The following is a 14,201-nucleotide window of genomic DNA, read 5'->3' as shown; positions in this document are numbered from 1 at the left end:
GGGCACCAGTTTGAATTCTATTAGCTCTTCTACTTCAAATCCAGTTCCCTGCTAATGTGCCCAGGAAGGCAGTAAAAGATAACCCAGGCTCTTGGACCCTGCCAAGCATGTGGGAGACCAGAATGGAATTGCTGCCTCCTGGCTTAGTCCTGGCCCAGGTCGGGCCACTGTGCACTGTGGTCATCTCAGGAATGAACCATAGTATAGAAGATGTCTTTGTTTCTCTCTTTCTCTAATTCGCTCGCTCGCTCTCTCTTTCTCTCTCTCTTACTCTACCTTTCAAAATAAACAAATAAATATTAGAAAAAATAGTTTGGGTAACTCAGAAGCAGAAAATACTCATTAAAAATCTATTTACTGGGCCCAGCGCAGTGACCCAGCAGCTACATTCCTCACCAGGATCCCATTTGGGTGCCGACTCTAACCCCGGTGGCCCCGCTTCCCATCCAGAGCCCTGCTTGTAGCCTGGAAAAGCAGTTGAGGATGGCCCAAAGCCTTGGGACCATATACTGCGTGGGAGACCTAAAAGAAGCTCCAGCTCCCGGCTTCAGATTGGCCCAGCTCCAGCCATTGTGGCTGCTTCTTCTCTGTCTCTCCTCCTCTCTGTATATCTGACTTTGCAATAAAAATAAATAATTTTTTTTAAAAAAATCTATTTACTAAATTAAGGTGCGATAATAGTGGTTTGACAGGAGTAGACAAGATAAATCCTAGAATTTATAAATGAACATAAACACCACAATTTAGTAATTGGTTTCTATACAGCTTGTTGAAAAGAAGTTACTATACTTCAATTTACAGCAGCTATAATATGATAAAATATTACTTGGAATCTCTAATATTTTCTTTTTCCATTGCAAAAAGTACCTAAATCCAGCACTATCTCTTCCTGACCTTCGAACATTTGTCTGGATGGAGAGTACAACTATTTCGAAAGAGTTACCAGACTTCCTTAGCCGCAGGCAACAGCTTGGGCTGCCTTTTACCTAGGCAAGTATTACACTTCTGGGAGAAAAGCAGCCAATATAGCTGGCAGGCATTCTGGGCCTGGTTAATGTAACTCTGCATTAACTATATCAGTGTGCCAGCATAGCTGCCCATTCTGTTTTTCTATTTTTTAAACATATATAGGGAAGAGGCAGAGTGCCCACCGTGCCACCCATGGGTACCCACCAGCCGTGAACACCCCACCACCACTGCTGCCACAAGAGTGTATCTGGCAGGGGGACATGCATTGGGCTGGGGCATTGGATTCTATCCATAAAGTGGGCCACTGAGGACTTGCTGCATATAAAATGATTTCTGGGGGCATCTATGAACTGAGCCACTGCAACCACAGGTAACTGAGGGAGCTGAGGTAGGGATGACCATAGGGAGAATTCAGAGGGCCTCATCAGGTCAGACCAAAGCATCTGTATACACACACAGGAGCTGAAGCTGTAAGCGCACTGAGCCAGAGTAGATTATAGCACCCACAGCCCTCACAGCAGCCATGTTTGGGAAAGAGCATGACTGGGGTTATTTGAGGTTACCCCAACTAGGCCACAGTACCCACTAGCAAGTGTCAGGGCTGGGGGTGGGCCAAACTATGTTGGGCCACAGCACCCACCAGCAACCATGAGAACCAGGGCTGGGAACAGGCCTGGTAGAGCATCTTTGGAGACACCTATGCTATGACACAGAACATGTTGGAGCACACAAGAACCAGAGCTCGGGCAGGCCAGGCCATGCTAGGCTGCTGCAACTGTGGGCAAATATGAGAGCCAACCCCGGGGGGAGGGTGGACCTGAAAGGGGCGTCAAGGGTCTCATTGGCTAGGCTGTAGCAATCACTGCTACAAGATGTTGGATTTGGTTAGGGCTGGGCCAGGCCACAGCACCCACTGTGGTGTGCAAGAGCTGAGTCTGAAGCAGTCGGGCCAGGCCACAGTACCCACTGGTTCATGCAGGAACCAAGGCAGGGGAGTAGCTGGCATGGGATGAGATGCAGTACCCACTGGCAGGTGCTGGATCTGGGTACAGGCTGCATCGCGTTTCTGAAAGGTCACCCTGACCAGGCCACAGCAAACACTGATATATGTGAGCCAGGGCTTGGTGGGAACTGACCAGGCTAGGATGCAATATCCACTGGTGAACGTGAGAGTTGAGTTAGGAGGAAGAGTTGGTAGAGATCTTCAAGGGTCTTCCCAATAAGGATACAGCACCCACTGGTGTAAGTAAGAGCTGAATCTGGAATTGGGTTAGGACAAGCCACAGCACCCACCAGTGCACACAACAGCCAGGTCTAGGGGCAGGTCAGCCTGGACTAGGCTGCAGCACTGACTGGCACGTATGAGCTGGGGCTATGGACAGGCTGGGTAAGACTGGGCTACTGGAAAACATGAGACCAGGTCAGGCGGCAGGCCTGGAAGGGGATCTTGGGGGTCTCCAGGGTCTCCAGGGTCTCCTCTTCTATGCCACAGCACCTGCTAGAACAAGAAATGCTGGGTCTGGGGGTGAGTCTGTTTGGGGTTCTCCTGACCAGGCCACAGAGCCCGCAGGTGCATGTGAGCCAGATTTGGGGATCCACCCAGTAGGGGCTCTTAGGAATCAGCCCAATAGGTCCATTTCACTCGATCCCCCACCTCAGGGAACACCACATGAACACCTGATCTGGCCACAAAACACATGCTACAGGACTGTGCATCCCAGTTGCTGACTCTGTAAAAGGAAAGAACAACATACTGGGGTGTGCACAAAAGACAGGACAGCCAGCTTCTCTGATTCCACAGAGGACCTCGAGCACCCCACCGAAAAAAATGCAAAGAAGAACAGGTTAAATAATGCTACAGGTCAAATTTGCCATGAAGAATCTAAGGCTATAGCCATACTCAAGCACAAGGCAGCTGACAGGTATGGGGAGGCGGGTATCTCATAGCTGGTGCTGCAAAGCCAACACCATCTCACAACAATTGAGATGATTCAAGTAACATCCTCAGGACATTCTTCTCCCCTCCAGGATCCCTGGGATGAAACCACGGGACCATCTCTGTCCCTCATGTTGATGTGATCTGGCAGTATGGAGTGGCACAACATCCCCTCCTCCTTCCCAACCCCACAGCCAGAGGAGGCAGGGTAGGGTCTTTGCCCTCACCCACTTTCCCCTTCCCATCCCGCCTAGAGACCTGCATGGGTCTGCAGTGACCCTCACCTATGTAACAAACATTTCAAAATAAATTAATTAAAAAAAAATAATTAGCAGACCTTTGTAAAAATCTTATCCTATTCAAAAGGTAGTGCTTAGCATTCCTTAGCTAAGGAAATGATTCTATGTCCTATGGCTAAGGAATCACAAAAGCTTATCATCTTTCAACCTTGAAGAACATATATTCTAATAGAGAGGAGATGGGAAGATTGGAGAAAAAAGAAAACAACAACAAAAGACAAGACAAATCCTAGATGCTAGTAAAAATCAAACAATGAAATTGTAGAGCCACAAACACAGGGAAAAGAGGGCAAATACAAAAACGCTAACCAAGGGCTAGCTTTGACAAGGTCTTTCCCTGAAACTATTTTCTCTAGATTAATTGAGAAAAATGCTAAGAGTCGCACTTATTCATTTTTTTTTTTTTTTTTTTTTTAAAGATTTTATTATTATTGGAAAGCCGGATATACAGAGAGGAAGAGAGACAGAGAGGAAGATCTTCCATCCGATGTTTCACTCCCCAAGTGAGCCGCAACGGGCCGGTACGCGCCAATCCGATGCCGGGAACCAGGAACCTCCTCCGGGTCTCCCACGCGGGTGCAGGGTCCCAAAGCCTTGGGCCGTCCTCTCCTGCTTTCCCAGGCCACAAGCAGGGAGCTGGATGGGAAGTGGAGCTGCCGGGATTAGAACCGGCGCCCATATGGGATCCCGGGGCTTTCAAGGCGAGGACTTTAGCCGCTAGACCACGCCGCCGGGCCCCACTTATTCATTATTAACTACCTCACCCAGGTTCACGTGTGACAGACAACATTTTAATCAAAATCATTGTAAAAGATGGGCTACTTACAGGAACATGCTGCGTTGAAGAGTAAGAGTCCACTGACCGAGGAGATGAACCTGAAGAATTTGAGGAGGCTGGAGAAAATGGCTGGGCTTCTGTTTTAATATCCTTAACTGAAAAATAAGGAGTAAAGATTTTTCCTATGGACAATAAGAACCCCGAAAATAATAAGTGGAGAAGAAAGTAAAATCCACTCTTAAAAATCAATCAAATGTGGATGCTAAGGTCACCAACATGTATCACTAAGTGAAAATGCAGGAAAACAACGTGTCTAGTGGCTTCCATCTGTGCAAATTATACGTGTGTGAATATAAATATACACAATTCTCTAAAAAGAAAGAGAAATGACCAACTGCTGTCTTTGAGGAGCAGAAATTATTGGCTCAATAACAGTAACAGAGAACATCCTATCACACAGACCCTTGCACATAGTAAACATCACACCATGGACAAAATATCACACACACAAATCAGTGTTCAAAAATTACAAGCAATAAGAAAGAATTATTTTGAAAATCACTTCTGACATTAAAATGAAAACTCACAAAGGTGCTGCTCAACTATTGGTTTACCATGGGCCAGACAATGTTTCTTTCTTTTTTTAAGATCTATTTTATTTTTATTAGAAACTCATATAAAAGAGACAGGAGGCGAGAAAGAGAGGAAGATTTTCTGTCTGTTGATTCATTCCCCAAGCAGCTGCAATGGCCGGAACTTAGCCAATCTGAAGCCAGGAGCCCAGGGCCTCTTCCAGGTCTCCCACGCGGGTGCAGGGTCCCAAAGCTTTGGGTCATCCTTGACTGCTTTCCCAGGCCACAAGCAGGGAGCTGTCGGGAAAGCGGGGCTGCCAGGATTAGAACCAGTGCCTATATGTGATCCCAGTGTGTGCAAGGTGAGGACTTTAACCACTAGACCGCGCCAGGCCCAGAAATGTTGCTTTATACTCAAAATAGAACAGGGGTGGCAGACTACATGTTCCAAAGTTAACCATAAAATATCTGTCATTGTTCATGATCTTTAGTCATGAGACCTTGACTCTTTCCACATAGCAGTAGAGTTAATTTCCTCCCCTTAAATTTAGGTGAGTTGATGTCTCCTTTGACCCACAGAATATGGATATAATACTAGGAGAATGCTAAAGCTGGAAACATCACCTCCATCTTGTGTGTTGGAGCACTCACCCTACGAGCATTTGAAGTCTGACTATGCTATGAGGAAGCCACACTGCAGCAACAGTCCTGTGCAGGCTCCCCAGTCAATAGTTCTTGTCTTAAGTCAACCAAGTCCAGGTTGTGAGTGGAGAAAACCGCAAGATGATTCTAGCCCACAAATGCCATGTATTACTCCAGAGTACAGTATGGAACAGAGATAAACCACTGGACATTCAGTTCAATTCCTGACCCACAGATTCCAGGAACCTGATAAAATGGTTGCAAGTTTAAATCACAAAGATATAGAGTAGCTGATGACATAGGTAGCATTGAGAACAGTGATCCTGGGTATCCCATACTCTATCAGGGAAGACAGACATAGAGCAAAATACAACCACACATAAACTGAAGGGGAGTAAGTGCAAGGGCCAGCAGCTGAAGCCTCTACTTGCAGTGCCAGAATAAGACACTGGTACTAGTTGGAGCCCCACATGCTCCACTGCCAATCCAACTTCTTTGCTAATGGCCTGGGAAAGCAGAGGAGGATGGCCCAAGTCCTTGGGCTTGTCCACCCATGTGAGCAATCCAGAAGAAGCTCCAGGATCCTGTCTTTCAACTGGCACAGCCCCAGCCACTGTGGCGATTTGGGAAGTGACCCAGCGGATGGAAGATCTCTTACTTATCTAGCTGTCTCTCCTCCTCTCTAACTCCTCTTTTCAAATACAAATAAATAAATCTTTTTTAAAAAGTACGAGCATAGGTAGGAATTTAGACAGTGGAATGTACCAGTTATCCGTCTCTCAGTTGCAAGTCCCTTTTTACAGTCCGGGATGCAAATTATTAATATATTTCCCAGCTGTCATCCTTTTATATCCTGTCTTCATTATCCTATCAGCTTTACCACCTCAGTGGCAAAATTCTCCGAGAGGTACCTTCTTCTGCACACCCAACTCCCACCTCAGCAGCCCCCTGAGAAAGCGACCAGCATCAGCCAGGCAGTACCCCTTCAGAAACACAGTCATCAAATGCACGGGACCCCTTTACCAAATCTTAGGGTCTAACACCCAGTCTTTTCCTTTGGGTTCCCTAAGCCCTATCTGATTTTCAGATAGGTTAATCTCTTACCAAGGTATTATTCACAATTCACAATCAAAATACCTGTTTCTCACCTTACTTATTCATTATATTACTAAAACATAATTATGAAGTTCTTTATAACTATTTTGGTCACAAAGTTATTTGTCCTTTGCTGTACCTGTACTACTTTAAGCCCACCCTGAATAGTATAACCCACATAATATTGAATATTACCAAATACAAAATAAAATGAATTTGTTTAAAGATTTTTGAAAAGAAATACGTAATTACCTATACAGAGTTGGCTGTTGGTGTTCCAAACATCTGACTCCCAAGGCATTAAGTCCAAATCAAAATCAAGATGATCAAAATTGCTTTCCTGTAAGTTTTAAATTAGCAAAATAATATTAAAAGAACAAAATCTGTATATTTTGCCATAAATAATACAACTTCTTTTATTCAATACTGTTAATTCATTTCAATTCAAGTCAAGTGGCTCATCTCAAAAATACAAGAACACATTGGAGTGCCTGGAAATAAATCAACTCAGTTATTTGAAACATAGCGATGACTAGAAAGGAGGTAATGTATTCAATATCTAGAAGATTCTTTGGCTTCATTCTTTTCGTTGGGAACACACTGTCATGGGAAAAAAATGTCCTGTCTGTCATAAGAAGATGCAGCAAAAAAAATATTCCCATTTATACTAAGGAAAATAAGCCAAAGATAGGTCAAAGCAATCAGCTGTCCACAATGTCACTTTTAAGTATAATTTAAAAAAATGGAAATACACACACACAAAAAAAATCATAGGAATCATAAAGTGAATAGCTACCACAAGCTAATTTTCTTCTTTTTTCTCTTAAAATTTCTAAAATTTTTATGATTTAAAACAAAGCATTTCCTAATCCTAGAAGATAAAAATTTTCTCAAACTGGGGTCAACAAACTTCTCAGAAGAGCTCCATTATTTTTTTTTTCTAATTTAGGCATGAATTTACTTAAACACAAGCATCTTCTGGATTGTCTGGATAAGCACATTATACCTTATGCATAAAACATGAACTTCCACATGACTTCAGGGCTTAGTCAACCAGCCAATAGAAAAGCCAATCTAATCAACAAGTCATAATCTAAAGCTGAACCATCTCATGTAGCTAAATAGAACCACTAAATTATGCTGATTTTTAAAAATGCGTCATGTGCTTCAGTCACTTCTACTGATTTACAATCCAACTGCTAAAGCATTGTTTGGCAAATGTCTGAAAGTCAATAAGCAAGAATTGCATATATTTTAAGGTGTAGGGTTCTAGGTTTGGTATTAGTTTCATTTTAACTTGATTTTGTAAATTTGGGATGCACAGAAACAGAGAAGCAAAACAGGAGGAAAGACATTTTCTATCTACCAGTCTGCTCCTCAAATGCCTTCAACAGTCAGAGGCTGGCCTGGACAGAGCCACAAACCAGGAGTTCTAGCTATATCTCCCAAACAGGTGGCAGAAACCCAAACACTGTGCTATCATCTGCTTCCTCCCAAGGGCATTATTAGAATGACAGAGGCAAGTAGAGGTGGGACTTGAATCCAGGTACTGCAATATGAGATATTCCTATACCACAAAATCTGCCCCTAGCATTATATATTTTATATTTAAATGAGTAACAGCTTAAAATGGTTAATACTCAAGTTTATCAATAAATTGCTATGTTCCCTTGAATTATTTCCCTAGTAAAATAGTGCCTCATCTATGAAAAATTAGATAAAGTAATAATTCTGCATGACAAACAACTTCATCTGTACCAATTAAGGGGGAAAAATCCAAAATATTTTTGAGGAGTCAAGGTGTCACAATAATAACTTTCACATAAATCTTCAACCAACTAAAGGCAAAAAGCAAGGATTACTTGATTTTCAGAGCTTCCTATAATAAGAATCCACAGTTTCAAAAAAGAAATTTAAGTTCTACTCAACTAGGCCCATGCATACTCTCCTTGACATCACATCGGTTCCCTTAGGTAGCAAAGCAGCAATAAATTCCAGAAAGTGGGCAGACAAGTGACTTTTCCAATTTCATTCACTCCCTAAGACCAAAAATGAACTTGCAATTCAAGTTTTCTGGCTGGCATTATTGCACAACAGGTTAAACCACCATCTGAGACACCAATATTCCATATCAGATTATCCCATATCCTAAAACCTTCTTGGAAGAGTTAGAGTAAAAATGAAATACCATTCAGTATCTCTGCACTAGCAGTTACTTACGTAAGTTTCACTGGCTGCATCCAATTGCAGTTCATCAGTGTCGTTGAGATAACCAAGTTCGGCAAACAGGGCAGAGTCTTTGGACAAAATAAAAGAATACACATGGTCAATTCAATGACAAAGACAAACAACTCTGTATTCCTATGCAGGTCCTGTTATGACTTCTCATTAGCCATTAATATTATTGAAAAACTGCAGCAGTGTGAATGACAAGCAATTCAAAGCTGGTTTCTAACATTAATTTCCACATAAATTTCATGTTGTGAACAAAATCTACTAGGGATTTAAAAAGGTTTTATATCACATGTCATTCTAGAAGCATCGATACTAACTTTCTGGAACATAACTAACAAAAATTGTGATAAAACCTCTGGGCCCAGCATGAAAAAACATGTGGTTGATCAGCAATGGCAACAGGAGAGGACTAGAGACACTGTTCTGGCCATCCATGCCTTAAGAGAAGGGTACAGCCGATTTTCATCTAGACAGTAAAGGGCTCACTCACCTGAACCATTAAACTCACTTCAGCAAATTCAGCTGTATTCCAATTTCTTACGAGGGCTTCATTATAAAGAAAAAGCACGGATACACTACTTTTTATGAAACAAAACTGAAAACATTTTGATAGAAAACGGTCAAAGTGAGGGACCAGTGCTGTGGCATAGTAGGTAAAACTGTCAGCGACACCAGCATCTCAAAGCACACTGGTGCGAGTCCTTGCCGCTCTGCTTCTGGTCCAGCTCCCTGCGAATGTGCCTGGGAAAGCAGTGGAGATGGCTCAAGTAGTTGGGCTGTTGCATCTACTTGGGAGACCCAGAAGAAGCTCCTGGCTTAGGAATGGTTCAGCCCTGGCCTTTGCAGCCATTTGGGGAGTGAACCAGCAATAAAAACGCTGCCTCTCCCTGGGGAAGCAGTCGAGGATGGCCCAATGCCTTGGGACCCTGCACCCGTGTGGGAGACCTAGAAGAGGTTCCAGGTTCCCGGCGCAGCACCGGCCGTTGCGGCTCACTTGGGGAGTGAATCATCAGATGGAAGATCTTCCTCTCTGTCTCTCCTCCTCTCTGTGTATCTGACTTTGTAATAGAATAAATAAATCTTAAAAAAAAAGCTCTGCCTCTCTTCTCTGGGTAAAATTCTGCCTTTCAAATAAATAAATAAATCTTCCTTTTAAAAAAATAAATCTTAAAAAAAAAAGGTGCTGACAAGATCCATTAAGGCTGACTAATGAGCCATCTTTAGTTTTAATTTTCTCTAACATTTTTTCAGAATGTCAAGCACTTTGAAGAGTTTTCCACAATCTAGTTCCTCCTTGGTACACTTTTTTCATTACGCCACTGAAACTGCTCTGGTGACTTCCTCATGTGCAAGTTTAGGAACTACACTGCCAGCACACAGCCAAAAACTGCTTATGTATTAATAATGAAAGGTTATTCATACAGTTCTCAGAAAGCACTACCTTAAACTCAGCTGCAGAGCTGAAGTATAATCCAATCAATGACTGTGACTGTGGCCCTTATCTGCTGGCTGGAGCACCTTGAGAGCTCTTTGCGGTTCTCAGTTCTTTGTTCTTGTACTTTCTGGAACCTGCTCCAGTCAAGAGCCCCTCTTCACCCACACATCACTTATTAATGTCACCAAAGATAAGTCCACAGCCCTCCTCTTATTTATCAGGAGCATTTGAAACAGTTGATTCTTTCATATTGACTGCATCATTTCTTCATTTGGCTTCCAAAACATTACTCTCACCTGATTTTCCTCCTGCCTCCTGACTCCATTTTGATGGTTCCTCCTCCATCTCCTTAACATGATGACACTGTTTCTGCGCTCAGTATAAACTTTTCTATCTGTTCAGTTTCCTTTGCAATCTCAGCTGAGTATACAGCTTTAAATAGCATCTAAATGCCAAGGCTTCCTAAATATACATCTCTAGCCCACGCGTCAAGATGAACGTGATGTACTCAGAATGGTGAGTGCTAACATCACAAACAGGACACATCCCAAACTGGGCTCTTCATCACCCTGCAGCAAACCTCCTATTGCTATGTCCTCATCTCGGTTAATGATCAATTTTCCCAACTGCTGGGGTCCAAAACTCCTGGAATCATTGTTTATGTCTCTTCCTCACTCTCCCTTTTCAATTCACCAGCAAATTCTATCAGCTCTGTCTTCCAAATACAAAACCACCAAATGTGGCTTCCTACCTCTCTTCTCATACTTCCTTCTCTTCCTGTCTCCGCTCCCCTCTCCTTCCCTCCCCTCCTCTCATATCCTTTCCTTTCCAATCCAACACAGAGATGTCAGCCTGCAAGGAAACAGCAGTGAGGGAGATCTAAGTTTTGGGCATAGTCATCTGCAGCAATGTATCTAGGATCTAAGGAAATGGCCTGTTTGGACAACAGGTTGTCTAGTAGAGGTGGCAGCAAGGTCCAGTCCTGATAGGACAGGATCAGTGGGAGGGGGAACTCAAGGGCAGACAGAGTAGTGGCCACTCGGAGTCGTTAGAATGGTTACAGTGAACAACCACATTGATTCATCAAATGATTAAATATATCAAACAAATTACAGTCAGATTTCTCATTCTCCAAGAAAGGACTGAAAAACATGGAATGAGGGGAAACAGTTTGTATCCTGGCTAACCTACTTCCTTTCCAGCTCTCTGCTTGAGGCCTGAGAAAGCAGTAGAGGACAGCCCAAGTACCTGAGACCCTGTACCCGCAGGGGAGACAAGGAAGAAGCTCCTTGCTCCTGGCTTCAAATCAGCTCAACTCCAAAGGTCCACTTGAGGAGTGAACAAGCAGATGGAAGAACTTCCTCCCCGTGTCTCCTTCTCTCAGTAAATCTGACATTCCAATAAAATAAATAAATCTTTTTTTTAAAAGAAGAAGAAACTTGAGGAGGTGGAGTGCTGAAACAGGAACTGGGCTACACAGATCATGGGGCAAGTATAATACAAGAACCCAGATCTGAAACTTGCTGGAGGGAGTGGCACAAGTGGCTACAAACGAAGAACTGTGTACCAACCACAATAAATAAAATCGAATTGCTGACCTGTGGGTGACACAGCTTGGAAACCTGCCCCAAGGAGAAGAATCTGATAACTAGAAGTACAAAGACCGAAGAGCAAAAGAGACAGAGGCACAATGAATATTACTGAAGACTCCCCTGCAAAGGAGCAAGAGCCTTTGCCAACCTCAGCATTAACTAAGGAATACATCAAGAAAATGGGGGATACAGAATTCAAAACACTTGTTATAAGGTTTCTTATCAACAACGAGAAACCCTTAAAGCAGGCATTCGAGGAATTTAAGGAATATGTCACAATGGAAATGAATCAAATGAAAGCTGATATATCAGAAATTAAGAATACACTGGAGCAAATTAAAAGTACAGTGGAGAGTCTCCAAAAAAGAATGAAGGAGACAGAAGAATCTCAGAACTGGAAAATATTTCTTGTCACCAGGAGGAAACAAACAAAAGGTTGGAAGCAGAGCTGGGTCAAGCTAAAAAAAGTAATCAAGAATTAAGAACACTATTAAAAGGCCAAATATGAGAGCTATAGGAGTCCCAGAAGGTGTAGAAAGAGAAGCTTGGATTAAAGCTGTATTTAATGAAATAATAAGAGAAAATTTCCCTAATCTAGAGAAAGAATTGGGAAACAACAACCAGGAAGGGCACAGAACTCCCAGCAGCACTGACCAAAAGCCATCTTCATCATGACACATGATAATCAAGCTCTCTTCAATCGAACATAAGAAAAAGATCTTTAAATGGGGTTGTGAAAAAAATCAACTGACATATAAAGGTATCACAATTAAACTTACTGAAGCCCTCTCACAGGAAACTCTACAGGGAAGAAGAGAATGCAGTGACATATTCCAGATTCTAAAAGAAAAAAATTGTTGGCCCAGGATAATGTACTTAGCAAAACTTTCCTTTGTCTTTGAAAATGAAATTCTTTCACAAAAAAGAAAAATTAAAAGAATTTGCCTCTTCCAAACCTGCCCTACAAAGGATACTTAAAGATGTTCTCTTGACAAAGAGGAACAGCACCCACCCAAACCAAAGGCAAATAAGAACACCCCAGTAAAGTAACAATAGAAGACTAAATCAATGAACAACCCATTGCTAAAATGACAGAACCAAATTATCACCTATTTGTATTAACCCTAAATGCAAACAGCTTAAATTCATCAATCAGATGTCATAGATTAGTAGACTGGATTAACAAAAACAAAACGCATCTATCTGTTGCCTACAGGAGACACATCTCACCAACAAAGATGAGCAGAAACTATATCTCATGGGTTTTGATGTTTTTAGCTTCATTTCTTCAAAACATATTTTTTTCTCACTAAATTCCTTAATGAATCATAGATCATAGAGTAGTATCATTTTCTTCAAGAAAGTTCTTGATTCCTTTTTTCATTTCTTCAGCGACACATTAGCCATTCAGTAGCATGTTATTTAGCTTCATGGTGTTGTAAGTTTCTATGTTTTCCTTCCTGTTGGTGATTTTGTTTTGTGGCTTTTCATGTAAGGGGATGTATAGTAACTGTGTAATGCAGACTATCATATCTGATGACTACCACAGTAACTGGAGAAGGGTGGAATTTGCCTCCAACCAAACCCAGAACGAATGGCGGAATTCTAGCAGGCCCCTCAGGCTGTGAGACCAATGTTGCACCAATGACGGGCACAGACCCATATTCCCCCACCAATAAGGGTCAAGGCTACCCCTGTTTCGGCTTCCGTGTCAAGGAGAGTTTAAAAAGCCCCTTCCCCGTCTCTTCCACGCTCTCTTCTTCCTCTGCAGCTCATTCCTTCATGTCTGTCTTTTCTGCTACATGGGGAAGGGAAGCCCGTGACTGTGGTTCCCTGAAATAAAGGCCATTTAAATTCTTTTCATGTGTTTGGCGGAGTTATTTTTTCCCTGGTGGTCGGCGAATCTAACATTTTGGCCAGCAGCGAATCTAACAATATTTAGTAGCTTGTTGTTTAACTTCATGGTATTGTAAATTTCTATTTTTCTTCCTGTTGTTGGTTTTGTTTTGTGACTTTTCACTTGGGGGAATTTATAGCGACTGCACAGTGGAGACTGACATGTCCAGATGTGAGGACACGGTGCAGTGTGCATCTCTACTTCCGGATCGAGGATGGACTCCCAGTGAAATTGTTGGATATGTTTTGACAATGGGATGCTGGACTCTCTGCCATTGTCCATTCCTGCAATGATGGACTTATGACTGTATGAGGAACTATGTTGTTGTAATGATATGGGAGAACTCAGTGGAGGGGAGGGAGTCTACAGGAGAGGATATGGGAAATCCCAGAGCCCATGGAACTGTATAATAAAATGATGATAATAAAAAAGCCAACTTTAAAAAAATAAAGTTTTCAAAACTTTCTAATCAAAACATATTATGACCCGCAAAAAAAGAAATTTGAAAAGCAGGAAAATAAAATAGAAGTACCAGGCTAAAACCACTGAATTAAAAAGAAATTAATGAGTCCAGTGTACTGTAAGCTAGGTAGTACAGCACAATATCAATGAACAAATGTAGGCAGAATTGCAGTTTGACAACCATTGAGTGATCAGGCTGGAGTTATCAATGAGACTAGGGCTGATGGGTGGAGGTTTTGTAAGAACAGGATATGGGTGTCATGTCAGATTCTCCTAAAATAGCAGTAAG

The 14,201-nt window shown here is 42.3% G+C and overlaps 1 protein-coding gene across 1 annotated transcript in view; it reads right to left on the bottom strand.

Annotated features, from left to right (window-relative positions):
* The window catches only part of ATF6 (activating transcription factor 6), a 148,849-nt gene that overhangs the window by 125,340 nt on the left and 9,308 nt on the right, over window positions 1–14,201 (bottom strand). Inside the window, exons 3-5 of the mRNA XM_058656206.1 lie at window positions 8,512–8,588; window positions 6,544–6,631; window positions 4,031–4,137 (exon numbers count right to left, since the gene is read on the bottom strand). Coding sequence (XP_058512189.1) covers window positions 4,031–4,137; window positions 6,544–6,631; window positions 8,512–8,588 — 272 coding nt within the window. The remainder of the gene's footprint in view (window positions 1–4,030; window positions 4,138–6,543; window positions 6,632–8,511; window positions 8,589–14,201) is intronic.

Source organism: Ochotona princeps, chromosome 2, assembly GCF_030435755.1.
Source record: "Ochotona princeps isolate mOchPri1 chromosome 2, mOchPri1.hap1, whole genome shotgun sequence".
Lineage (NCBI taxonomy): Eukaryota > Metazoa > Chordata > Mammalia > Lagomorpha > Ochotonidae > Ochotona > Ochotona princeps.
This window is presented reverse-complemented; position numbering and strand designations above follow the sequence as displayed.